This window comes from Spodoptera frugiperda, chromosome 25 (assembly GCF_023101765.2).
Source record: "Spodoptera frugiperda isolate SF20-4 chromosome 25, AGI-APGP_CSIRO_Sfru_2.0, whole genome shotgun sequence".
Lineage (NCBI taxonomy): Eukaryota > Metazoa > Arthropoda > Insecta > Lepidoptera > Noctuidae > Spodoptera > Spodoptera frugiperda.
In genome coordinates, this window is record NC_064236.1 from 9,365,303 (window position 1) to 9,391,299 (window position 25,997).

The window sequence follows — 25,997 nt, forward strand, 5'->3', positions numbered from 1 at the left end:
GTTTTGGAGATTTTACGGTTGTTTTGTAATTTATTTGCACTCTAATTTGCGCTAAAATTGCCAAGTAAACGAAGGCTTTGACGGCTTAGAATTTTTTAGTGGTTTATTATTTTACAAATCTAAAACCGTACCGACAAAGCTAATGATGAAACAAAACTATAATAATATCATGTTTAATTTTGGATTTACGATGCCAAATAATGGTGGAATTCCACCCACTAGGTCCAGTAGTTTTGGCTGTGTGTTGTCTGACAGTCAGTCAGTCACTTATTAAAGGAAGAGTTTTATATATACAGATTGAATATTTTATATGTAATAGAGTGACGATGAGGCTGGCGTAGCATTGTAGAAGTATTACGAATAAAATGAATAAAAGATATAACTCAAAAGGATCTAAGGTCGACTTAATTTGTAACCATGTATATTTCTATTGGTATTGTTGGCGTAACAAAAGAAAAAAACATGAACAATTCTCTTGCTCCCATCATATTACATAGGCTGCATTACATAGTTAGCGAAATCGTGTAATTTTGTTCACTTGAACACTCGAAAGCTCCAAAATTGCGAGCTAAAGTAATGCTGAGTTCTTAAATTGCACGTCCAGGTTACACTGGTTGTGTACGGCGAGTATTTAATAATTCGTTGGGATCGATGTGTACATGCTTTTAGACCAAGCCTGACCTCATTTGTGATTCAAATGGGAATACCACAGGTGACCGATGCGCCGAAGTAATTTATTTTCATAATTTACAGATTATTTTTTTTATTTTTCATGTTCATATTTGTCATTTATTCTATTTAACGCGGAATGTCTTATGTTAGGACTCGGCCACACTTGTCCGTTGCGTCGTCGCAACGTCATTGTCCATATTTTTTTTATGACATGCACCATTAATTTATCTGACAAACGGCAAAACAACGCAACGAAGAAGCGGAAGGTGTGGAGTGCTTACCCTTCAAAAAATAATCATAGTCTACATAGAGTGTCCCTGTAGTTGACGTCGTCAAGAAAAATTATCAAAAATATATAAAAAATGAAGTCATGTAGTTTACAGATTACATTGATTTGTGTATTATTCGCAAAAAGTAAAACCGTGACAGCTTTTTAGCTCCTTTTCTTAGTAACATTTACTTGTATATTTGTATTTTTTCTTACGTTATCCTGTATAATACTTTAGTACACAAATATTCCTAACTAAATACAGATTCGTTCACCTTACTATAAAAGACAATAAAGGAATAGTAGTATAATAAAAATACATGTTTACAGTGTACAAACATGTTTACAGTCCTTTCTCTGTTTTCCGTAATTCTGTCGAATATCGAGTTAATTAATTAAAAAGGCGTAGAAAATACTGACGATTTTATTACTGTATTGATTGATACAACGTTAATAAAGCACTCAGAATTCTCAAAAACAGCGTTAAATATGCTGTTTGTTGATTCGTAATTATCGATTCCATTTGAACAACAATTTTCGGATTAATTCGTAGCCTTCAGCTTAAGATATATATTATATTATTAAAAATAATGTTACATAAATAGTGTTGTATTTCTGATATTAAAGGATCATCCGTCATATTGTTTGGGCCCACATACGTTTTGGAACGAGATCTGAATTAAGATCGACCTTCACCCATGTGATAACCGAATAAAACAAATTTATATAAAATTATATACATACACAAACATGTCTAAGCATGTATTGTCTATCAAATTTTGTTCATAGATTTCTTAAATTAATTAAAAAAATATTTACCATATTTCACTCATTTTTTAATCAATCAAATGATAATGTTACTACAAATAAAACTTTAAAACATATACAATAGGTCTATAAGGTACGGCCTACGTATTTACTTCCATAGCTACCAAGCAAGCAGGTATAAACAGGTAAGTAAATAGAGTGAAAATACAGAGTGCACTGATCTGTTAACCAATCAAAATATATATCACTATATTTAATAATAAACACGATAATACAGTATTGCTTGCAATAATCCGTTCATAAAAAAGTATTGCTGGATTTCAAAATTAGAAAATCGGAGCAAGTAAAGTGATGCAAGAGTGAAATCCGAATGTCTTATTTGGTGTAATATAGAAGGACGGAGTAAAGCAAAGTCATACCAAAGTCTGAAAATAAACGACAAAAAAATAGCAGCTGCGCGGATGCGTTCGTTAAACAGAAGAGAATACGCATGTCATTTTTACAAATGGTTTCGAGAGATACAAGGAATTGGCAGTTTTCTGAATACTTACTCAACAAAGAAAGGATGGAAAGATCGGTAATCTTCCAAGCCACCTATAAATCCTACTGGTTTTAAGTAATCATTTTCTAAAAAGCAGTCGCAATGTTCTTGATTCACTTTTATACAATTTGGTTCTGTCGCATGAAACCAGATAGAATTATCATAACAAGCACGCAAGATTTTCTAAGACCAGCCAAAACAAGCAGGCTGCTTGTCCGGTAGCCATGAACCTAAATACTTAGGCGATATCTTTAGACTTATTCTATAAGTCTAAAACTTTTAATTTTAATAAAATTTGATTATTAAACGCCGAAAAAGAAGTTTAAGAGGGGAATATCATCCAATGACTTCTCTCAGAGGGAGTTTCAGACTCTTACAACAACCCCAATAAACCATAGCTCCAGATCAAGCATCAGTTCTACTGGGCCTCATCTGTGGTGGTCTGATGGCAGGACGCCGAATTGTCGCGTATTTCGCACGCAATGTCGGTTGACGGAAACATGTGATATACATTACAATTCTAATAAAATACGGTTATCCTACGCGAGAGATTACCTGGTAATTGGAACAACATTTACATAAAAATGTAATTACTTTGACAGGTATACAAATAAATTGCATAATTTACACTAATTATTCCGCTACGTCAAGCGGGTACTTTATTTAAAACCATATATTTTTGTTTTCTTTGCTTTCCATTGGGTCCATACTACTTTCCTATACTTTTTTCCTTTTCTATAAGTCGTTTTACGACTATCTGTCAAACAACAAACGATATCATTTAAAACCAAAAGTATTTGTTGTCTAGACAAATGTAATGCATTCAATTATGAATCGTATCGCACATGTGCCATTTTGTTCGATAAAGTTCAGGCTTAGTTCAGTCGCGTACACGGTCTACCAAATATTGACATTGCATGTATAGGTGTCATCTTGTCATAAACTTACACAAACATGCACTTTGACAGTCCTCCGAAGTTAAGTGGGTATACCATTATGGAATGCAAGGAGCCTCTCTGGAACTTCTTACCTCGTACTTGGGTAACAGGGTTCAGAAAATTGAGGTGAACAGAAAGATTTCTGCCGAGTCTATTGTTAAGATGGATGTTGGCGCAGGGATCGATTCTCGACCCATTTTTATTTCTTATTTGAATAAATGATTTGCCTTACCTTGTTCTTTGCTATTTAAACTCAAATGGCGACAATAAGTTAGTGACAATGAAAATAGTGCATTGGTTTAGTACCGTTAAGTGCCAATATAACCCCAGACAGGCTAGTATAACGCTTAGTTCCAGTGCACGGTGGTACCGCCATAGATCATACCAGAAGTAGCCAGACCAATCTACCTCCCACATTTGATACCTAATAATATTAATATAGCTAACTACGGTCCTGATAATAGTCAATCAATGCGTGCTTTGTTTTTATAATATATTGTATGCTCGTTATTACTGTCACGCTGACTAGAATAATGTACAATGTATTGTAAGTTTATTAATTACTAGCGGACCCCGCGAACTTTGTTTCGCCTTGAAATTGTTTCTTTTCTATATAAGAACCTTCTAACAATAACAAAACCAACAAAAAGGAAGCAACGAAATCGGTTCAGCTATTCCCGAGATTTGCATTAAGCGATTCTTATTATAGATACTTACATTTTTATAAAATTATCATATAAAAGCGAAATATAATATTAATTGATATAAATAATTACCTCGGAATCTTATCATAGCTATCCCAGCCAGTCAAGCAGTTGTATGAGCTATATCTGCTGACGGCTGCCATCGTTGAAGTTCTCACGATTAACAACAAATAAAAATGCTTATTGCTCTGCGGTTGTCATAGCAACTCGGTTGTTTTACTGTCACTGTTAGAAGTAATAAGTTCGTTTAACACCGACTACTTTATGATAAGTAGTTGTGGGTAATGAACCCAAAATAATTAGAGAGTTGTCTGAAGTTCTATTGAGTAAACAAAACAAAAAGAAAAATATTTGTTTCTAAAATGATTTCAAAACCCTTTTTTACTTTTTCAATTCAATTGAATTTTCATACAACAATTTTAACAATTATTCTCCCCAAATTCTACACTTGTAAACATGCAACATAATTATGAAATTAACCCACATTTGATCGCATGTTTCGCGACGCTGTAATTTAGTTATATTCAATTAGATGCTAATTTACTTAAAAGCTTCAAAGTAAATATACACGACACCTCTATGAAAACAACAAAATGCTAACATTTTAAACACGGTGTACATTTGACATAGTATTAAATTATTTAGAATAAGATTTTTTTAATTATTTCGAATAATTGAATAAGGATCGAAATAGTAGTTAAATAGTACTTTAAGTTATATATAAAAACTAAATTCGGTTAATCATATTTCGCAAAACAGCACACATAAATTATTTTCACAGAGCTTAACTACAGCCAAAGTTCATTTAGTTTGAAAGTAACACGTTATTAATATTTTAAATTCTCATATTGAACGAAATGTTTGTTTGATATGATTACGAAGACCGGAATATACGTATGTATGTATGTAATGTCGTCTGTGATGATTAATGAAGTGTAAAGTGCGTGCAAGTTTACTTTGTTGTTGGAGAAGAGTGAATGTGAGTTTGTTGGGCGGCAGAAGGCACCGCAACGCGGGACCGCGCTCGACAGACTGCCGGGCTGGCGAGCGGCGCGAGGTGGCGGCGGGCGGTACGCCTTAGCCCGCCAACCACTGTCCACCACCGCGTCACACTCGTACCCGACCACCGACCAATGCACCCCCACAACCACTAGCCATCAACTATACAATAACCTACGTAACGACGGCAAATAAACAAAGACTTGCCTCTGTCTTACTATTGTGTATCAATAATATTATTTACTTCTAGAAACCTGTTTCAGTTTCTTTGACTTGAAAAATAAATATTTTACGTAAGTCAAACCAATGTATAAATCTATTGTTTTTCTGATTACTATTTCACACAAAATACAACACTGCACATATTCTAATTGGTCCTGTAAAACTGTAGATCGTCTAATTTATTCATAATTAGAAAGTGCTTGTAAGTATTATCAAAGATCAGAGTGTTGTGTATGTTAAGCTGTGTACTTAACTACTACAAACTTGTGAAACGACCTTGTTGACATTTAATGATAGGTTACTCGACTTCTGACAAACAAGTGATCGGCATGACATTATTGATGTGTGTTATCAAAAAATATGTCACAAACATTGGCATAACATTTTGGTGCATTCAGGACCAGTCCTGGGATAAAATATCGATATGTTACATCTCAAATACCTGTTATAACAATCCCATAAGTCTGGTTCACTATTTACGACACGCCCTCTACACAAAAACGATCTGAGAGACGAAACGATGTATGTTCTCTGTCTGTACTGTGCGGTTTTTACACCTTGACAGAATCTTGTAAACCTTCCATTCTATAAATTTCTACTTCAACAAAAAAAATCTACCGGTATTCCTTTTCATATACGCGGTAGATGGTTGGTTAGCTACTGTACAAATCTTTATGCGATTTATAATTTTTTGTTCTAGGTATCATATCATCAGCCGGAAGATATCCATTGTTGAACAAAGGCCTCCCCCCTTAGTCCTCCTCCACGTTGTTCCGGGTATGGTTGGTAGATGGCACTTAATGAATTTATATGTTTTTGTTAATGCAAGCATGACAAAGTTGCTGTTAGTAACCATTCTTTTTTTAAATAAAGTGCATGTATACATCCATACATAAAAATAAATAAACTTTAGACGGTTCCAGAAACTAAGGTATTCATTAACTTTTAGATGATAGGTGGAGCATTTTTTAATACAAAAGGCATCCCGAGCGCTTCATTCTTATTTTTCGTGCGTTATTTGCCATTTCAAACGTTTGGAAATAAAGATAGTAAAATATTTTTACTGAGTATTCGAAACGTAAAACGATGAAAAGGAAATCACAATGGCCTGGGGCAATTCGTCCATGCATAGATTTCTTTCCTGGATTTCGTTTTTAATAAATATAATTGACGTATGCTTTTTATTGTGCGCTCCTTTGATTTTGTAGGACATAGTCGACTTTTGTTGCTTGACTTGCTATCGTTATGCATATGGAACTAAATCGATTCCGTATAATTAATAAAATCCGTTAGATAGATGTTCAATGGCTTCTTAAAGTTAATGGAGTATTTAATTACGATTTTTTTTTATTACATTTTAATAATCATAATTTAAAGTAATGCCAGAACATAAGTATGACATTATAAACTCCCCTTTTAGAATGAATGAATGTTATGGACGGCAGTCTTCACATTCTCTTGGGATGGGGCACATTCCTAACAAAAAAGAGATCGATTATGATTTAATTACTCGGTCCAATTGCCTTACACCTTTCTTGGAACGTTGAGATCCTGAGATAAAATAATTTAAGTAGAGGTATGTACAAGTACGAAGATATTTCACCCAAACGTCCTTATCTATTAGGGATGCGGGACATCGGTGTGGTCATCTTTAAATATTCACTCTTGAATATCGAATATTGTCTCCGGCAAAAAATAAAAGTTCCCTTATACTATCTATAACTGACCGCGCGTATCTGACAGATGTCCAAAGAATACAAATTTCTAACATATTAAATACGGTACTTTGATAAACTGTAATCTGAACACTACAGTCAGTCAGTATGAGTAAGAGTATAAAAAGAGGCTAATTGCAAGTCAGATTCGAGCACAAACGGTTCCATTTCGTTCTTTGATTTATTCATTCAAGCAATGAACAACATTGAAATCTTTGGTTTTTCGGGGATTGAAAGATGTGACGTTAACTTATGTATTAATATTATTATTGAGGTATTACCTATGTCTAAGGATATGTTTTCTTCAATATAGCAGAAGCGACGCTAATCCAATGCTATTATAATTGATCGACACGTAGCCAACGTACGAACTAGTTCCCTCGGGTTCATCCATATTCCCGCAGAAACGCTTCATATTTTATAAATAAAAATATTCCATTTGGAAGCTTCGTTTAAGGAATGTATGAAATATTTACTAAGTACGTGCCAATAAAGTTGTTAACAGCTTAATTATAAATTGTGATGGACTAGCAATTGTTTATATATACTAGTGGTCGCCTAGTGGTCGAAATTCAACCATATACGATTTAATTTACAATACCACTTAACATACGTTCAAGGATAATTTTTATTTAACTCAAACAAACTCTTTTATAAAACTCTTTTCATATGAGACGTTAGAATATCATCGCAATGTCTATAGATTTTGACGTTTTGTCAAATACGATCAGATACTATGCATGTGTGTGTAATGTTTTATTTATTGATTTAATGTACTTTATAAGCATTATTTTTGAAAAATATTAGCGTCCTGCACTTCTCCTACACATAAACTATAAGTGTACCAAATTTTATGCTCCTACGTCCGCGCAATTTTCGTAAAAAGCGGTCCAAAGTTTTTGCATCACGTATTAATATATAGATAGTGTTTATGGGACACGGGGCATATTATAAATATCAATAGTAGTATTAGTTGTAGCAACACCAACATTTTTATTAATATCTTCCTTTGCAACTCTGTGTAATATGATGTGGTACATAAAACGTGTACAGTTTCCGGCGTTACATCCCACGGCGGTAATCCGGTGAGGAGGTTCACTGCCTCCCCGGAGATCGTGCGATACCCACAGAACATCCGTATGGTCATGACACTCTGGGATGTATTCAGTGCCTACACCTTGTAGAGTGGTCGTGGCTTCGTAGAGAGCCATGGTCCGCACGATCCTCGAATACAACCTCCACCAAAAGGCGTTTGACCCCCTTTGGTTTGGTAGGAGCCGCTTTAGTATAGCGTCCCGTTCGTTTCATCTTAGGAGCCAAGGAAGTGTTCAAATATTAGGTTCTTAGAACTCGTGTCTTGAAATGTGAAACGTGGGTGTCAACATTGACGTATTTCTGCCTACACCTTCTGGGATTAAAAGCCGTAATGTTATCATCTTGTTCGAATAAGTGAAAATTATCAAAAGTGGCCGGTAATAGCCAGACTTTGTCCAAAATGACACATTTTGATTTAGGTATTTTCTAGCGAAAATACCAGTAAAATGTCAGTATGTTCGGCACATGTTGAAATAAGCGATTGGGCACTATCAGATAAAAGAGCGTCACCGCACCTATTTTTGGAAGTATTATAATTATTCCTTGCTGGCGGTATGTTTTTGAGTTTTCGTTATATAAATTGTTCTGCAACACATGTAATGTAAATATATGTTACCAAAAATCCTTAAAAAAATATGATTACTATTTGCCGTGGAGGTAACATTGGTATTTCAATAATCATGCTTATGTACGTACATATCTAATTTGCTATTAAAATAGTAATACTATCAAGCAACATGGAGGGAAGTTACACTGAAGAGGAACCTGGTATAGGCTTTACACGTTAATTTTATGCTAGTTTACAATGTGTTCTAAGTAAAAAGCACCAGCGAAGGCTTGTAGTACACTGATACTTATCGATTGATCTCTAAATATGTTAAGCGATATTATGCAGTTCTTGAGAAAATATAGAGAAGAGACGGTTTATTAGTATCTACTAACTACAGACCTCCGCTGGCATTTTGCCGGGACATTTTGTGTATTACATTGGATACAGGGTCTTTGGCGCATAGACTGACACAATTTTTTCAGGGATTTGGGAGATTATTAGCTATCTTATTCCCAAAAGCCAGGCTTGATAACATATGTTTTTATTTTCTAAAAATAAAAAATCGCTAAAGATGTTCTTTAATTCAACAAATGAGGTTTATGAGTAAAAGTTAGCTAGTTACCTCCCAAATCCCTGAAAAAACAATGTCGATCCATGTGCCAAAGACCCCATATCTTAAACAGCTAGGTAAAACATGCACTTAGTGTTAGGTGCTACTTAAAGAACGCTTAAGTTTTATATATTATTGTAATACCTACTTTAACATTCTTGAAAATGAGAAACCTAAGGATAATTTAAATCAAATGCGTGGTGGGCTTTTTAATACCTATAAACTGAACGTATCTAGAATGTTATCATATAATAATATATTTTGAGAATCCAATTTCATCGACAAAGAAGTAATTGGTAAGGCTTAATTTGTTTAAGCAAATACAAATACAATTGAAAATCTTATGTAGGATCGTTTATTCGGATCCGATTATTGAAAACACAAGTAAAGTACTGGATACTTGGACAATTACAATTTTGATAGCACTATTTACTGATTGATAATTGTAAATTACTAATTAATAGTAATTAAACCGATTCAATGAATAAATGTGATAGCGTACGAGTATTAATAAAGATATTAGAAGTATTTGTTTTATACTAGATAGGTCGATTTTGGCCACTATTTCGTTTGGTGGTAAGCGATGATGCGGCCATTTTTTTAAACATAATTAAAAAAAAAACATTACAATTATAGGTTTTGTTTCAAAATATAGAAAGTTATAATACTATAAGTTCCGATATGCACATTAAGTTTTGCGTGTGACTTTAAAAGTCCTGCATTCATTATATTAGTAACAAGGTAACAGAAGTATATTATGTAGTAGTACGATGTATTTTTTGGTCTGCTTACAAATAGTATTGTTATATCTACAGGGTGTCTCGTTCTCAATTAAACGCGACACGTGGTTAAAAACAGGCTTGGGTTTGCCCTATTTTTTGGTCTAAAACAAGTAAAATACATAAAATAACAACAATAAGTATATAAAATAACACTTTAAAACTTCGTTTAATACTAAATAAGAGTCAAATTGGAATATATGTCCATAATAGTTATATTGAAACAAACGTTTAAAACTGGGGCAGTAAGAACAAGGAATAAGCACACTGGGGCCCATATACACAAAGCTAAAACGAAATTATAACAATAGCTATAAACCTGGGTATCTGTAGGGCGATTTCATCGAGGCTGTCGACCGGTTCGCTGAGTGGTCGCTCAAGCAGTCGTGATGGGGCTGTAAGCACGTCTGAGTTCATGTTTCGTCTAGTTTTCGTGTTTCTGTAGTGCTTCTTTCGGTTTTCCTCGGCACGTTGTAGATTGTGGAATCGGAAGAAGAAAATCGACATTATATTTCAGTGAGATGTGTCGCTCTACCTCAAGTCTCTGAACCGCATAACAGACACTGCTATCGTTTTAAACAAAACTTCACTTGTCATCTGGCTTCAGGTTAATCGCTTTAGCGTAATGGTCATACCTAATATTTATTTAATATGATTTTGTTTGCCGCAGTAAATCTCAGTGACAATGGAGATCAAATTATGATTGCCACCCAGGCCGCAGCACGATTTTTCTGAAAACACTGTAACCGCGAACCGCTCAAGACACGCGCACCACGGCTTTAACCCTGCGTCTACCTACCAAGTTCTTTATAAAATACAAATCTTGAAACAGTTTCTTTCGTGTATTTCACAAAAAAAATATCCATGATATGATATTTTAACCGCAAGTTTTTCAACACGTGAGTTTAACTTTGTTTTACATCAATTTTTTACCACGGTTTATATCATAGTGCGGCTTAGGTTTATATCAGTTAATGCAATGTTTGGTGTTGAATATTTTCGGTGTTCATGACCTACATTTATTTATTTATAACACTTTATGTACAAGAAGAAACATAGGCGGGCTTAATGCCGAATGGCATTCTCTACCAGCCAACCGCAGGGTGGTTTTATTTTACATTTCATTTGGAAATGGCGTAGCAGTTTGAAGGTACATAATTTATGAATCCTAATTCCTGATCTTTTCTTAGACGAAACTGGTCGGCAAGATTTACTCGGTCTGGGTAATGGCAATAACAATGTTCAGATATAATGTTAATGGATTTCACCATGAAGTTAAACCATGAAGACTCAATAGTCTAAAATTAAATATAAAAATTATAACGTGCGCAAACCAAACGGCTTGTGATGACTGATCATAAATCTTTTCGTATTTAAATAACGGCTGTGACGTCTCATTGTCAATTTTACAATATGCAGTACAAAAGTATGTATCGCATCACATATGCGCTATGCCTACAGCTGACGTGATTTGCTCTACCATACGTTTTATACAAAAAAAGTTGTCTGAACAGAAAATGTAGGAAATTGTGTCTAATTTAATTTTATATTTCCAAGATACGCTTCGCACATACGAGGCCATAAAATAGAAATGCGGAAAGAGCACATAACAATATATAAGACTCCCGGGAATCATTCCGAGTAACCCCGATTTTTTCGACCAAATGATCGCACTATTAATTTCTCGTAGATTTTGAAATGGCGTTACAGACTAGCAGATTTTTTTTGTTCTACAAAAATTGTTGTCACGGGCTACACGCGTCTAGCTAGATATTCCAGCTAAGACAGTGGACGACAGCTCTCGACCTTATCTCTCATTAGCGTCAAGTCGTGCAGCGTTCTGTATCTTTACTTTCTTTTGAAGACGAGGTAGAAATATTTATTTGTAGTTCATATGTAAGCTGCTTACGGTTTATTGTTTCACAGAACACTTAATCAACAATAAGATTATTATAACAAATCTTCTTCTCCTTAAGAATTTTCTTCACCGACGGTATGTATATGCCTCGTTAAGTTTTTGATATTGCTTGAGCAATTTGTAGTCCTTGTTTGGGCGTTTTTAATCCCACGGTCTCAACTTCATATCAAATAGCAGAATCGATTTTATACCTTTTTTATCGCAAGGCGGAAAATTTTCATTGATCCCCCCCCCCCTCGCCTAAATTATACTTATTGTGAGATTATAATGTTTGATACATTATAATCTCACAATAAGTATAATTTGCTTTGAAAAAGAAATATGTGTGCTAATATAAACTTGTTTCCTAATGGATTCCTGAATCTCAAAATAAATGACAGACATCGGGGGAATTTGGGAATTATTCGCACGATGAAATATTATTTACATTCAAGTTTTCTAGACTTCCTAGATATAGAAAACTTTTAAGTAAAAATGAATAAATTTATTATTGTCCCTTTATTTACTTTTTTAACTACACGAAATGTTTTTTTACGTGGGTACATCTGTTAAAGCAAATAAAAATTAAGTTAATAAAACTTTCAATCTCACAACTGAAAATTGCTTTCAGACCGAAAGTAAAACTTGGCAACATCGATCATCAATCCTCTTTAGTAAATACTCATCAGATTTCGTCTGAAATTTGAAGTTAAATAAAATACGTTATGTTTGTGGTGCCAGACTTCCACCTGCAAGCTAAATACAGGGTGTTTGGCGCATGGACTGACATATTTTTACAGAGATTTGGGACGTCATTATCTACCTTTTACCCATAAACCTAACGTCCCAAATGTCACGATTGGTTACACCTGATTTTTTTATTGCAATTAAAAATATACTCAAGATGATTCCATTTGTATTTCAATAGATTTCATTCAGAATTCAAATTTAATTTTGGAACTCTTACTGCCGCACTCATAGACATTTAATGATTACTTAAACTATTCCTTGATAACGATTTTGTATGGAAAACAATTGCTAAGGACTAGGTTAAGTAAACATTAAAATAATGACTCTGTGTATGGCGGTAACACCTTCAAACAAAAAAGCTCTGTTGAGTAAACATTTTAGGTATATTTTTAATTTCAATAAAAAACCATATGCAACAAACCGTATCAATTATGACGTTATATAACTAACAACTCTCCAACTCCAACCTCTCAAAGCCCTAGAAAAATTGTCGGTCCATGCTCCAGGCATCCTGTATAAGCTTGTACAACAGACACTCATAACTTAGAAACAACTATCATTAGCAAAAAGTTAATATCAACTACTCAACAAATACTAGGAAACAAGTGCAAACTAAGTACTTCTGTCAAGCGTATTAGTGGTATTCGCTCGACAGAAGAGCTTTTACTGATTGGCAAAATAATCACACTGTTGGTGACACATTTATACGAGTACGAACTTGCAGGATCTACTTTGCTGTTCCTCCAAAGTTAGGAGATTTCTATTAAGGCTTTCATTAAAAATGAATCATGTTCGGTAGTTTCTTTTAGTAAAGTAAGACCACATTGAAATATGCTTACAGTTAGAGCTAGACATTGCCACTTAGATCAACCAGTAGTAATCAAGTACACCGTTAGATCCCATTAGACTCTTAGTATATGTGGTAATAATATTATTTTAAAAGTTTCAACTGATTAGGAAGTCGATATTCAAAGGTAAAAGCGAATGTCGTCAAAAGGATCCCAATTCAATAAACCAACGTGCAAAATATTTAAACAACAATCAAAACAATATAGCTAAGATATTGATATCTTTGATATTTACCACTTTTTTAATCAATCGTGTAGTATATCAATTTCTCAAGTTTCCACACTACTCTAAACTGGCAGAAGTAGTTGATGCATATATGGTATCTGGTATTTCTTGGTGCCAAAACCAGAAAACAAACTTTCATTGAATTGCTAGTATGCCGCATTTACAAAATAATCATGAATCAATTTATGTTAAAAACGTAATTTTTCTTTTGATTGTTTGTAAATGTGTCTTAATATCAAATTTCCGTAAACCTCAAAATTTGTACTTTGTAATAATTGAAAACTAGAAACTGAAGAAAAATGTTTAGACCGTAAAGAATTGATAAACTTTTATTTAATTATTATAAATATTATAAATTAATAATCTGTCATGCAACATGGAAAAATCCATTATCATTATTGCTAAACAATCGCTCCTATCTTACTAGACTAGATTAAAATTATAGTAAATAAATTTTTAGGAAATCGTTAAAATTAAGAATATTACTTTATAATTATATTCTTATAAGAAAGCACTACATGCGATTGCTTTACAATATGAAAAAATTGAAATAAAGTGTTATTACAGGTAATGTGACGCAAATGACTAATATTATAAAAATGCGTAATGCTAAATTTCTATATCTGTATAGGTACTTTACAACAAAGCCTAACATTATAATATATGAGTGTATATACAAGACTGTATTTCAGACTGTGGAGCGAACAGAAATGAAAAGTGAAGAGATATGAGTGCTAGTGTCTTGGGTGTTTTGTCCCTTCACAATTGTCTATTTTTGCCGGTAGCGAGCTGTTCTAGTTGACTTCCAAAGTAAAATAAAATTTCCAAGCGCATATGAGAAATTAACATTATTATATTCATCATGCGTTATGTCGTGATTGTTTGTAAGATATATGAAAGCTACGTTTAAATACCAAATGTTTGAGTTAAATTCGTTCTTTGTTGAAAGTTGCTGTTATCTATCTGTGCGACGAAATAGAAAAATACAAACCCGCTGCGTCCATATATATAAAATATATCGTCTCCTAATTCCATTACCGCTACTCTCCAACGAACTAATCGAAATGTTTAAGTGATTGGGTCAATGCTACCTTCGAAAATTAATTTAGGAATAAGAGTGAAATAAGGAAGCGAATAGTTTATAAATATAAAATAAAGGTAAATAGCTAAATTTCCGAGACAGGCTAACAACGTTTCATTTTTGTTTAATTGTAAAAATATTCACTGCTGTTATACAGGATAAAACAAGGTAACGCGAAACGCGCACAATGTTTACACGCGTCTACGACACGGCACGAGCACGCGAACTTGACGTGGCCGCCGCGCGTATCACTCTGCTTATAACACTAAATGTGATTTGAGTCGGCGTCGCCAGCGAGATACTGGCCGGCCGCCCTCTGCACGACTACCTCCCGCTCCGCGCTCTCTACGCGCACCCCCGCGACCATGCCAGCTAACCTATACGTACTCTGATCCTCTCGGATCCTTTGCAATATATATTCGGTATTTCACTGCCTGAAGTATAACTGGTTACGTGAATTAATCAAGCAATATATTCATAATCTTGTTTACGAAGGTAGTTTTGTATTAGTAATTTTATAATATACTAGCCTCTGCCAGCGGCTTCGACCGCAGTCCCGTTAGATAAAAAGTATCCTATGTGTTATTACAGACCATAATCTACCTCTAATCAAATTTCATCCCTTCGTCGTTTAGCTATTTTGACATGATTAAGACATAGGTACAAACATTCGCAGTTATAATACTAGTAAGATCCCAGCTCTGCGTCCCGCGCCATGCGTGTACCGCGAGCGGTTCACGCTAATTTCAACCATCAGCCCTACAGTTACGGCGTAAGATCCACTGCGGGTAACCTAACATTCGACAAATATATTATTTGCGTTTGGTGCAGTAATCGCGTTTAGGGATCAAGCCGCACGATTTAGTTTGTTCCTTAGTGTATACTTATATATATACTTTTTTGGAATAAAAAGTATCTAGTGTGATGTCCAGGATATTAAACAATAATTATCCTAAGTTTCTTGGTAATCGGATCAGCAGTGTTTGCGTGATACTTGAACATTTCATGTGAGTGAGATTACCGAGAGCACAATTCCTAATCTTCCTAATCATCGATTCCCCAACAACGATTTAGGTAATTCCTAACCCCCAAAAAACCGGCAACGCCATTGTATCGTCTCTGATGTTTTGGATGCAAAGGGGCGGCAGCGATTGCTTACCATCAGGTGATCTGCCTGCTCGTTTACCGGATTATGCCATAAAAAACACACAGGCAGACAATATACGGTACTGGGTTCAGTGTATCTAGTAACACTCTCTACCGTTTTATTTTCAATGTAGAACATTTCCACTTCTATAGATTTGTTATACGTATGTGTATAGAATATATTATTGTACTGCAGCTGCAGCATGCTAGGAATTTTCAAATACCTATACATTCATAAATTCGAATTTGACACACTGAAACGAGTGGCCAGCATTGACATGTCGTGGCCAGGAGCGGAATTTAGTATAAGACATCGACTAATGAGTCTGATTTGACGTTTCAAAAGTGCCTTATTTAGGATTAATTGAAAAAAATGCTTTGACTTTGACTTTGATTACAAAAAAATGGGGTGAATAGGGTTCGAGAGGTGAATAGGAACAGAAGAGGGGTGAATAGACACTATGAAGAATTTCCCTATACCTATTCACCCCTCTTCTGTCCCTATTCACCTCTAAATCCCTATTCACCCCATTTTACGGTAATTAAAATGTTTTACAATGTAAATTATTACTTAATATATAAAGCTACGCTACAGTACGTATATATAGCACGGTAAACATTTGTTGACTTGACTTAAGGGCTCTTACTTTCTTTAAACAACAAATCACCGCGGATACCAATAAAGTGAACATGAAGTTTGTACACGACAATTTAGGGTGACTGATTTGCCACACAACAGACGGACCAAATGGCTTTTATGTCAATCCCGAATAATTGATTAGTGATTTTTAAGGTTCCGTAGCCAAATGGCAAAAAACGGAACACTTATAGATTCGTTATGTCTGTCTGTCTGTTCGTCCGTATGTCACAGCTATTTATTTCCGAAACTGTTGGGCCTATATAGTTGAAACTTTGTAGGATGATGAATTTCGGTAACCGCTATTGGAATTTTGAATAAAAAAAATATAAATTAAAAAATTAAAGGGGACACTCCATACATAGAAGTGATTAAAAAATTTTTTTTTCTGCTAACATATCCGTGATGGGTGTCTATGGATAGGTCTTTAAAAAAGACATTAAGGTTTCTAAAACCACTTTTCGTCAAAAGCAAATCGTTTGAAAGTAGACGCTTCCAAAGTGGAAAAATGAGTGTCCCCCCCCCTCTAACTTTTAAAATAAGAGAGTGAGAAAACTGAAAAAAATATATGCTGTAGATTTCAATGGAAACTATCAACGAAAATTGGTTTGACCAAGAATATCATTATTAGTTTTTAAGAAATAAAACATTTTCAAAATCCGCAAATATAACTTTGTCGTTCATAGTCAAGTTATTTTACAACTTTTATATTATGTCATTTATTTGCTGTTACGGAACCCTTCATGGGCGAGTCCGACTCGCACTTGGCCGATTTTTACAGTTGAAACTGAAGGAAATTTGATACTGAAAAAGCAATCATTAAATCATCAAGATGTCTTACCTCAAGTTCATCAAGAATAAACAGGGCATTACAGTTCAAGCCGCTTCCTCAGGCTTAGAGTATTAATATCCATCTATGTTCTTCACCAAGTAAAGAAAGAGAAGCCTCAGCTGATAATAAAATCCATTTACAAGTCCTTAGAGGCAGCACGAGAAGCATTTGTAAACAGTTTTAGGGCTTCCGTACCAGACTTGGATGCAGGGAAAGAGTTTGCTTATTTATATCTGAAGGATATAAAGATGACCAACCAGGCAGTCTGGAGGTCATTCGAGGTCCACATAGCAAACACGGATGAGGATGTAACAGTGTGGGACCTTTTCACAGTGACAGTCAGAGAACATCTGCTACAAAGGGGGGTGAAAAATTCGACTCAGATGTCGGGCTGCTGGTCATGTTTTGTAGTATCTACAGAATGGGTTGTATTTTCGACACCAATTACCAAGGCCAGGTATCCTACAGGATCATGCCCCAGGCTGTTGGTATCTTGGAGGACATCCCCAAGCCTGATGCACTCATTGCTCTAGTAGGAAACTGGTTGACCGACATTAATTACCTGAAGATGATTGCCGGGATAGATATGTTTCTCCACAGGCTGCCGAGAGCTCCTTTTGTATTTAATAAAATTTAATTTGAATTAAAAATAATAGGTTTAGTGACCATGCTTTCAAGAGTGAATACTGCCCGAGCAGTATATTATCGGTCTTTTCGTGTTAATTTTACAGAGGGTTTGAAATATCACGCAATGTAAAACATACCTATTTTTGCACGAGGCTTATCAAAAAGCAAGGTAAAGTGTAGGTGCTTCACATAAATCTGTCTAACTTTCAATAACAGCCACCATAAATTTATTGTCACTAGAAGAAAATTAATTTCCGTATACATTTGACTCGCAACTGATCGTTGGTACAATTCAAATTGTTATCTATGTAGGAATATAAATAAAAATGTTTCACCAAAATATATGGACACGCCAAACTTGGCAACTGTTGCAACAAAATGGGTAACTACTTCTGTTGTTCGTTTTTGTCAGAACAGGACTAAAGAAAAGAAAACAAAATACTAAGAAAAATCGTGAAAAGACAGTCAAGTCTCAGACACTAAATATTCTACAACACACTCCAGAATTTGGATTAAATTCCAAATCTGCACCTTGTACATATATCATATCGCCTCAGTACAGGACAAGTAACACACGGATGACTCTGTAGAAGAGATGTAGGAGAGAGCTATTAAGAAGAAACTTTCGTTCAGGCTTATATAATTATATTATCTCGTTGTGCACGACCTCAAGGTGACGGATCTATTTCTACACACCGTCGACTTTGTGTGACATAGGCTGTCGTCATAGTCGATAATGGAATCTTCTAGTAATTAAAACAAGTGAGTCAAAGTATAACTTTTGACGTCCTAGCAATGGAGTCGATTTTCGAGTTGTGAAAAATAAAATAACTGTAAAAAAGTACGTTTGTAATTACATATATAAAACAAATAAATATGTGTTTCAGAAATTTTGGGAGTAAAAAGATAATGAACTTCCACGCGAGCATAGTCACGGACGACATCTAGTATCCTACATTATTTAGTGTAAATTATTTACCCTTCCATAATTTGAAGTTCCTGAATCAAACTACTTCAAGTGTTGATAAATGCCTTAGATTGCTTCTCTGATAATAATTGGGTAATATTCAGTGAACCGAATGTCTTGGACATTCAAGCGACCATATAACGTATTTATAGGCTATAGTATGTATAAATAAATACTGCATTGAGAGCATCATCGAAATCAATGTCTAAATGTGATAAATGATGATATTACTATTCGAATTTAGTTAATATGTATATAATTTTTATATAGAATATGTTCAGTTATTTGATAGTTTGGTCGGAATGTTTGCCTGTAGTGTTGAAAATTATTACTTTTATAGATATTGATGTGCTCTTTTCAAATTTACATTTTGCCACCTCGTACGTGCCGCGATCTAGGAGAAATGGGCGGCTAAAAATAGTTTTAGGTATACTTATCCCCTTTTTGACAAGTATATAAATGTACCTACAACAAAATTAAACTGCACACAATCTTTTAGAAATAAAATAGTTTTCATACCACGGATTTGGGTTATAAGGTACATTACACGTTCATAACAATATATCTTCAAGCTTCATGTATATTTCCCAAAAGGGTTGATAGAAAGGGGTGCACATATAATATGTATAAACCAGGTATCGCCATTTACTTATACACTACACATCACACTCCACTCGGGGCAACTGCGAATTCCCAAAAGTCAAACTATGGGTACATTGTTCAACCCGGCAGTCAAACCCAGCTGCAGTCTTACATGGGCGCGCTTTACTACATACATACATAGGTTGAACTAGAAATTGAGTACGGTTTGACAAACTGGCGTTATCTTCGTATCATTAGAAATCCCCGCGACAAGGCATTTAGAAGTTTAATACAAAGAATATCAGACAAGCGACAGACCGGGACCAAGGCTCCAGTCCAGTATTCGAAGGAACACATTGAAAGCTTTTCGTGGATTTCGGACCAGCCGCCATAGTTTTGTCCTAATTAAGAGACCTATCCATTGACAACACAGTGATTGCTATAAGGTCTTCAGTACGATCACACAATAAAGAAAAGTTACTACTGAATCGATTCTGGGGTTTTTTGCTCTTGAATCCAATGCCGATCGATCTACATATATATTGTGAAATTTCGTACTCTTGAGTTGCAACACTAGCGTCCATTGCATCCATATTGCGTGGATATTGAATGGTGAGGTTGGCTTTATATTCCGTAGTCTGAATCCTTCTTGAACAGTTAAGATAGGGGTTGTAAAGTTTTGACATTGAATAATAAGCTAAACATCTACAATAAAAATGCTTTTCAGCAATGTTTAACATGGCGTGAATTTATTCGCTTCGTTTGCGCAGTTAACCCGGGTGCGTGACGAAATCGCCACATTATCTTAAGACGCCGGGCAAAAATACATACATTTCATTTATTTCAGGATTGTAAAACTGGGTTTTCAGTTACGTGTCTTTAATTATACAAATCAAATGTCACAAATCACCTAACTAAATCAATAAAAGCTAATTTTAATGAGAAAGTTACAGGACCTAATACAACAAAGATCAAAAATTAAAATCTTTGCAAGAGAATCTATATTAGGTACGACTGTCCATTGTGGGTCTCGTAGTGCGCACAATAGCTTAAAACATGGTTCTATAAAACTTTCAATAAATTACGTTAAAAAATACTTCAAATATTTCTTTTTCAGTCGCTTAATAGACTAAAAACTTGGAAGCACCAAGTATAACAAATACTTTTCTGAAAACCGTAGTGAAGTAACTAGTCCATAGCTACCCATCCATAATCCTACCTTTTTTCTATCATCTACAATAATCTGCACTAACCAGGTCCTTGGGTTCATTTCCATTGTACATACAGGGATAGCCATCGATTGTGCAAAAAGCAACATAAACCGACAGATCTAAATAAATAAAAGTTGTATAAAGGTCTATTAGTCGGTCGGTCTAGTGTTGTGGTCTGCAACTTTAATAAAAGATATAATTTTTTTGACAAATACCCTCAATTTAAAGGCAATTAAATTGTAATTTATATGGTATACGTTACCAATTAATGAAATACGAATAGTAGAAAATATTTATCAAACACTGAGCTCAGTTTTTTTAAACCACGAGAGCACTACTTGATTTTACTACACATTCACAAATGTCAGCATAAAATGTCTGATATATCAGTCCAGTTGCAAGCATGAACAGTTTTCTGTGTTACACTTCCACCGATAATTTATTTCCAGCTTTTGAATTTGAATCAAGGTAAATATTTGCAGTGCCATTCGTAAATCCGGATAAAATTATAAATTTGACCTCATTTAAATCTTTCTTTCTTGGTCCTCTCCATAAAAACATCGCAAATGGATTTAAAATAAAAAAATATTTTAAAATAGTAATCGACTAGTAATAGTTATATTATTATTATTCCTAACATAAAAAAAATCTATAAAAAAACATTATTAAATATTACTTATAAATTTCAAAATAAAATAATATTTAAAAATAGAAGCCGACCAGTAGCGGGAGCATTGTCCAAGCTACCGGTGATTAGGGCTTCAGAGACAGAACCTACACACAATACGTGCCGTTCCCAGGAGAACTGCCTTCTGTATCAGGCTCTTGATCCACCCGCCTAACGCCAGCCTCCTAAGATGGATGTCGAAGCTTTTAGGGATCAACCCCTTGGCCGAAACGTCTATCGGCTCAATGATAGCCGAATCCAGATTCCACATGTCGACAACCTCGTGAGCCAAATCAAGATATTTTATTTGTTTATCTTTCTCAGCTTTCACGAGGTTCTCGTAATGAGGTATGACGGACTATCATCGTGCGGTGCGCTTGTCGGTCTACAACCACTATATGAGGTTTATTGGCTACAATAGTCCTGTCAGTGATGATCGACCGATCCCAGTACAATGTGATATGGCCGTTTTCAAGAACTGGGCACATACTTGTAGTATGACAAGTCGATAGTACAAAGCAAGTGGCTGATAGATAATCTTGGCCATCTGATTATGTCAATGCAAATATTGACTATTAGCCAAACGACCACAACCAGAAATTATATGTCTTATGGATTCACCAGGACTATGACATACCCAAAATATGTTAACAGTCCTATCCTTAATAATATATTTCCGGTAGTTATTCGTAAGGGTTATCCTTATTCGTCCATAATTACACAAACAAATCCTTCAGTTTCTCCAAAGAGATTACTGAATCGTAGCCAAGATACGGACGCCAGGAAATCTACACTAGGCCCAGCAAGGGCACGGAAGAAGCGTCGGTGGAGCTCCTTGCTATGCCATACCTCCTTACTTCTTGGTCATTGACACTCAATACCACAGGGTTGCGCCAGATCTCTTTTGCTAAGGATAGTGGAGTGAGTCCATTGTCCACTGCTGCTACTTTTTGATGCATTTCCTCGTTTACTTTCAGGAAATATTCCCTAAGGTTGCACACTTTACAGTGTGAAAGGCAGCAGTGTCCGGACTCGCCTATCCAGGGTATCAAGTTCAGTCTGAGTCCACTTGAGTATGCCAAAAGAATACACAAGGACCGGCATGACCGAACCGTTAAAGGCTCGTATCTTATTTCCGCCTGATAATGAACTTTTCAGTACCTTATTCAGGCGGCCAAAGTAGCGTTCCTGTAACGATTGCTTCATGTCCGGTCCATTAATGCCTAATCCTTCTGACATACCCAGGTACCTACTTGTAAATATCATTTGCGAAGAGCGCTTTTAGTTATTTTTATAATTACTGCGTTCTAATTCTAATACAGTATAAGTGGTTTATTTTTATTATTATTTCTTTAAACTTTTATGTTTTCTCCCATCTTGTGGGGTTCTAAAAAGCACGGGCCAAAGCCAAGTGCTGTAAATGAAATATAATGTTTTTCTATGTATTGAGGAATTTTCGGGTTAGACGACAAGTATTTAGGATTACTGCTTTTTGAAGAAGAAGGTAGGTTGACGGACTAATATTTAACTGGTTCAGACTATTGTGGAGGGTTTTAGGGATTACTCCCGTGGTAGATAAAATTATTGGGACAGTTTTGGTGTGGGTAACGTTCCACTGAGTTTTGATCTCTATTGATAATCTGTGTCTGTGTATTTTGCTATTTTTTTATTATTATTTATTCCGGGTTTGTTTGCGGTGTGTGTATATAAAAGCTGTGTTCTTATGCACCCAGGACAGCAGAAAGTCCTAAAGCACAAAGTGGAAACAAAAAACAGTTATTAGTCAGACAACAGGACACGTCTCTGCAAAATTCCATAATATAAATCAAATGTTACTTGAAAAGTAAATACAAATCTTTAAAGTTTTGCTAGATAACCCTCACTCTTTGCTGCTTCACCACCGCCGATTAAGTTTCGCCCAGTTTCTCCCATTTGAAATGTGTCAAAATGTTTCAGTAGAAACTGCACAGAAACTTAATTGAGTTGGTAAGATAGGAACTAAATGTTTAAAACATTTTAATGTTGAACAGATGATCACCAAATAAGCTTTAGCGTAAATAATATGTAGTATAAATTATACTGAAACTGAAACACCCGACTCACGTCCGCTTCTCCAACATCACCAAGACAGGTTAAAAAACCGACAACCAATTTTGTTAGGCAGGTGACTAGACATCCAAAAACCAAATCATTGTCTTTTTTTAACAAGGCGAGAAGAATCACGCCTGTACGAGGATAAAGTGAAGTCCCCCAACGTGTTAACTCTAAGTATAGCCATCACCGCAAAAATGTTATGCTATCGAGCCGTCCGACAACTTTGAGGACGAGCAAGAAAGTTTCACGCCTCTAGGAGTGTTATAACCTGACCGATATTACCGACCTGATCTATTAGGATCAAACAATCGCCTGAGTCAACAATTAATTGGAACGTGGGTCAATGGTAAATAATGGTTATTGGTAATTAGAAATTAATTGCCTATTCATCTTTTTCATCCTCCACCAGTTCCAAGCACAACGCACTACTTGAATTCCTAAACACTGTCCGCCAAATGTACAGGGCTGTATGTGCTAATGTATAAGGAAGTATGTCGGTATGTATGTATATCGAAGAGAGATCTCACTGCGCATCCCAAAATTGACGATAGAATTGTCGTGGTTGACCTTGACCTATTCTTCTCGTTTCAGCGCCCGAACTCAGCGTTGCGGTTTCTTTATGTGTGTATGTCTTTATGTATTTAGGTAGATATTCAAATTCGAAGGTATTTAAGTACTTTAATATCTGGTATTATAATTATTTATAAAAGTATTATGTATGTGTTATGTATAATTGTGATTATTTACTCTCATAAAGGCATACATTTTGTGTGCCGTATGTATTTTCCATTTTATAATGTATCCTGTAATTTTCTTTTAACTACTTATCATAATATGGACTATTTTTTATTGAAACGTATGAATAATTGAATTAGAAGGTTCGTGATCGTCATATTTATATAATTAACTAAAAGTCGAATATTTTAAGTAGGCTTTTAAAAGTTTATCTCACGATGATTTTAATTTGTATACAAGTATCAAAGTCAAGGAGCCATTTATTGCACGAAAGCTCTTTTCGATCTGAATTCACAGTTAAAAGTAGGGCCTGCTTCGCGCATGTCAAAATGGGCCCGAAACTTAATGCGTCAAGAATGATGCTAAAGGTGCTTCTCTGATTTTGTTTAATATGTAAAATTTGGTGAGTGAATGTAGAGTAACTTGTCCCAACGATAATAAATTTTAATTTCAAGAAGCATGTGAACCTATCTATTACTACTCTCTATACAGCCCTTCAGTTCCCGCACTTCCCTCTGTCGCATGTTAAAACAAATAGGTGAATAGATGACAGCATAGCATTTTGTGCAACCTACTCCTAACTTACATTCCTAGAATACTAATTGAATATTGTTAAAATCAAATAATCAGTTTTACTGCCGTGTAAAGCATGGGAAATACTAAACTGTTTGCACTGACCTTTCCTCAAAGCGTATACTGGATCGGCTAATATCGCTCCAGGCACTCATAGATCTTCCGCGACTCCTATGATAGGCTGCGGTTGCCACTGCCGAGACCGTAGGCCGCCTCTCTAGCTCGACTTCAGGTGGAAAATTGACTTTGGTTGAACCCCGGGAAGATGGTCCTTCTACAGACTCGCCACCACCTGAGAGTTCCATTTCAAAAGCGGCGTACTCGGGTGCTTCGTCGAGTTCACCTTCACTGCCGTCACTCGCCGCCGAAAGCGCCTCATACCCGTACCCAGGGCGGACGCCACCGGCGGCGCCGCCGGGTGCGCCGCCCACGTTTCGGACGCACTCCGATCCTGCAGCCAGCCTCGGGGAAGCTTCGATTCGACTCAATGACGCTGCCTTTACTGACTGTCCTCTGATATTTAATGGCGAGCCACGCGAAGGAAAATGGTTAGAATAACGTAATTTGCTGTGTCGAAACGTGATGAAGCTTTATTCCGCCAACCAAACGAATAATAATAAAAGTTAATGCACTATGTTAGTTTTGTTTTAGGTACGTATATCTTGCACTACAGTATGTCATTCCACAGAAGCACTCAACTAAGAAAGACGGCGTCTTATCTTTGCAGGCTCTACCACAAATCGTTCCAAATCATCCAGAAACAAATTTAAATTTACCGCAACCATCCAGTCGATCACAACAAACGTTCACGATTCGCACTTATAATGTCTCGTAGCGCGCTTCTTGACATTTAACTTATATGTAACACTAAGTTTCAATTCAGGAAAATGAATTGATTAACATCTACTAAAACATGGCCTGAATACAACGTTGCCTATGCTTTTCGACTAGTGACCTTTAATGCCGCCAAGCGGTAGATATCAGGTTTTGTTAATGGGGGTGGCTAAACAATAAAAGCGTATAGATACTACGTTTCATACATAAGGTGGTTGCCATGAAGTGAGCAAGGTTTGGAACTATTGGAGTGAAGTGCGCCCTAGAGGTAGTCGGGCGGGGCGGATCGATTCCGCCACCACGTCGCCCCTCTTATAGTACGAGTTGCCACCGCCGCAGCGCTATTGTGTAAAGTGTGTAACTCATAAATAATAATACTCATTATATTATTAGTCATTTGAATCAGATATTACTCCATTACGTAAATTA

The 25,997-nt window shown here is 35.6% G+C and overlaps 1 protein-coding gene across 17 annotated transcripts in view; it reads right to left on the reverse strand.

Moving 5' to 3' along the window:
• The window catches only part of LOC118262398 (potassium channel subfamily T member 2), a 57,124-nt gene extending 31,379 nt beyond the window's left edge, over nt 1-25,745 (reverse strand). For 5 of the 17 annotated variants that reach the window (XM_050704465.1, XM_035573732.2, XM_035573740.2 and 2 more), the window contains exon 1: nt 24,840-25,727. In XM_050704465.1, coding sequence (XP_050560422.1) covers nt 24,840-25,039 — 200 coding nt within the window. In that variant the 5' untranslated portion in view covers nt 25,040-25,727. Of the gene's footprint in view, nt 1-3,963; nt 4,211-4,847; nt 4,972-10,180; nt 12,010-24,839 lie in introns of those variants that run through there. The other 12 variants (XM_035573783.2, XM_035573811.2, XM_035573802.2 and 9 more) reach the window with 7 other exon arrangements.
• Nucleotides 25,746-25,997: the final 252 nt, after the last annotated feature.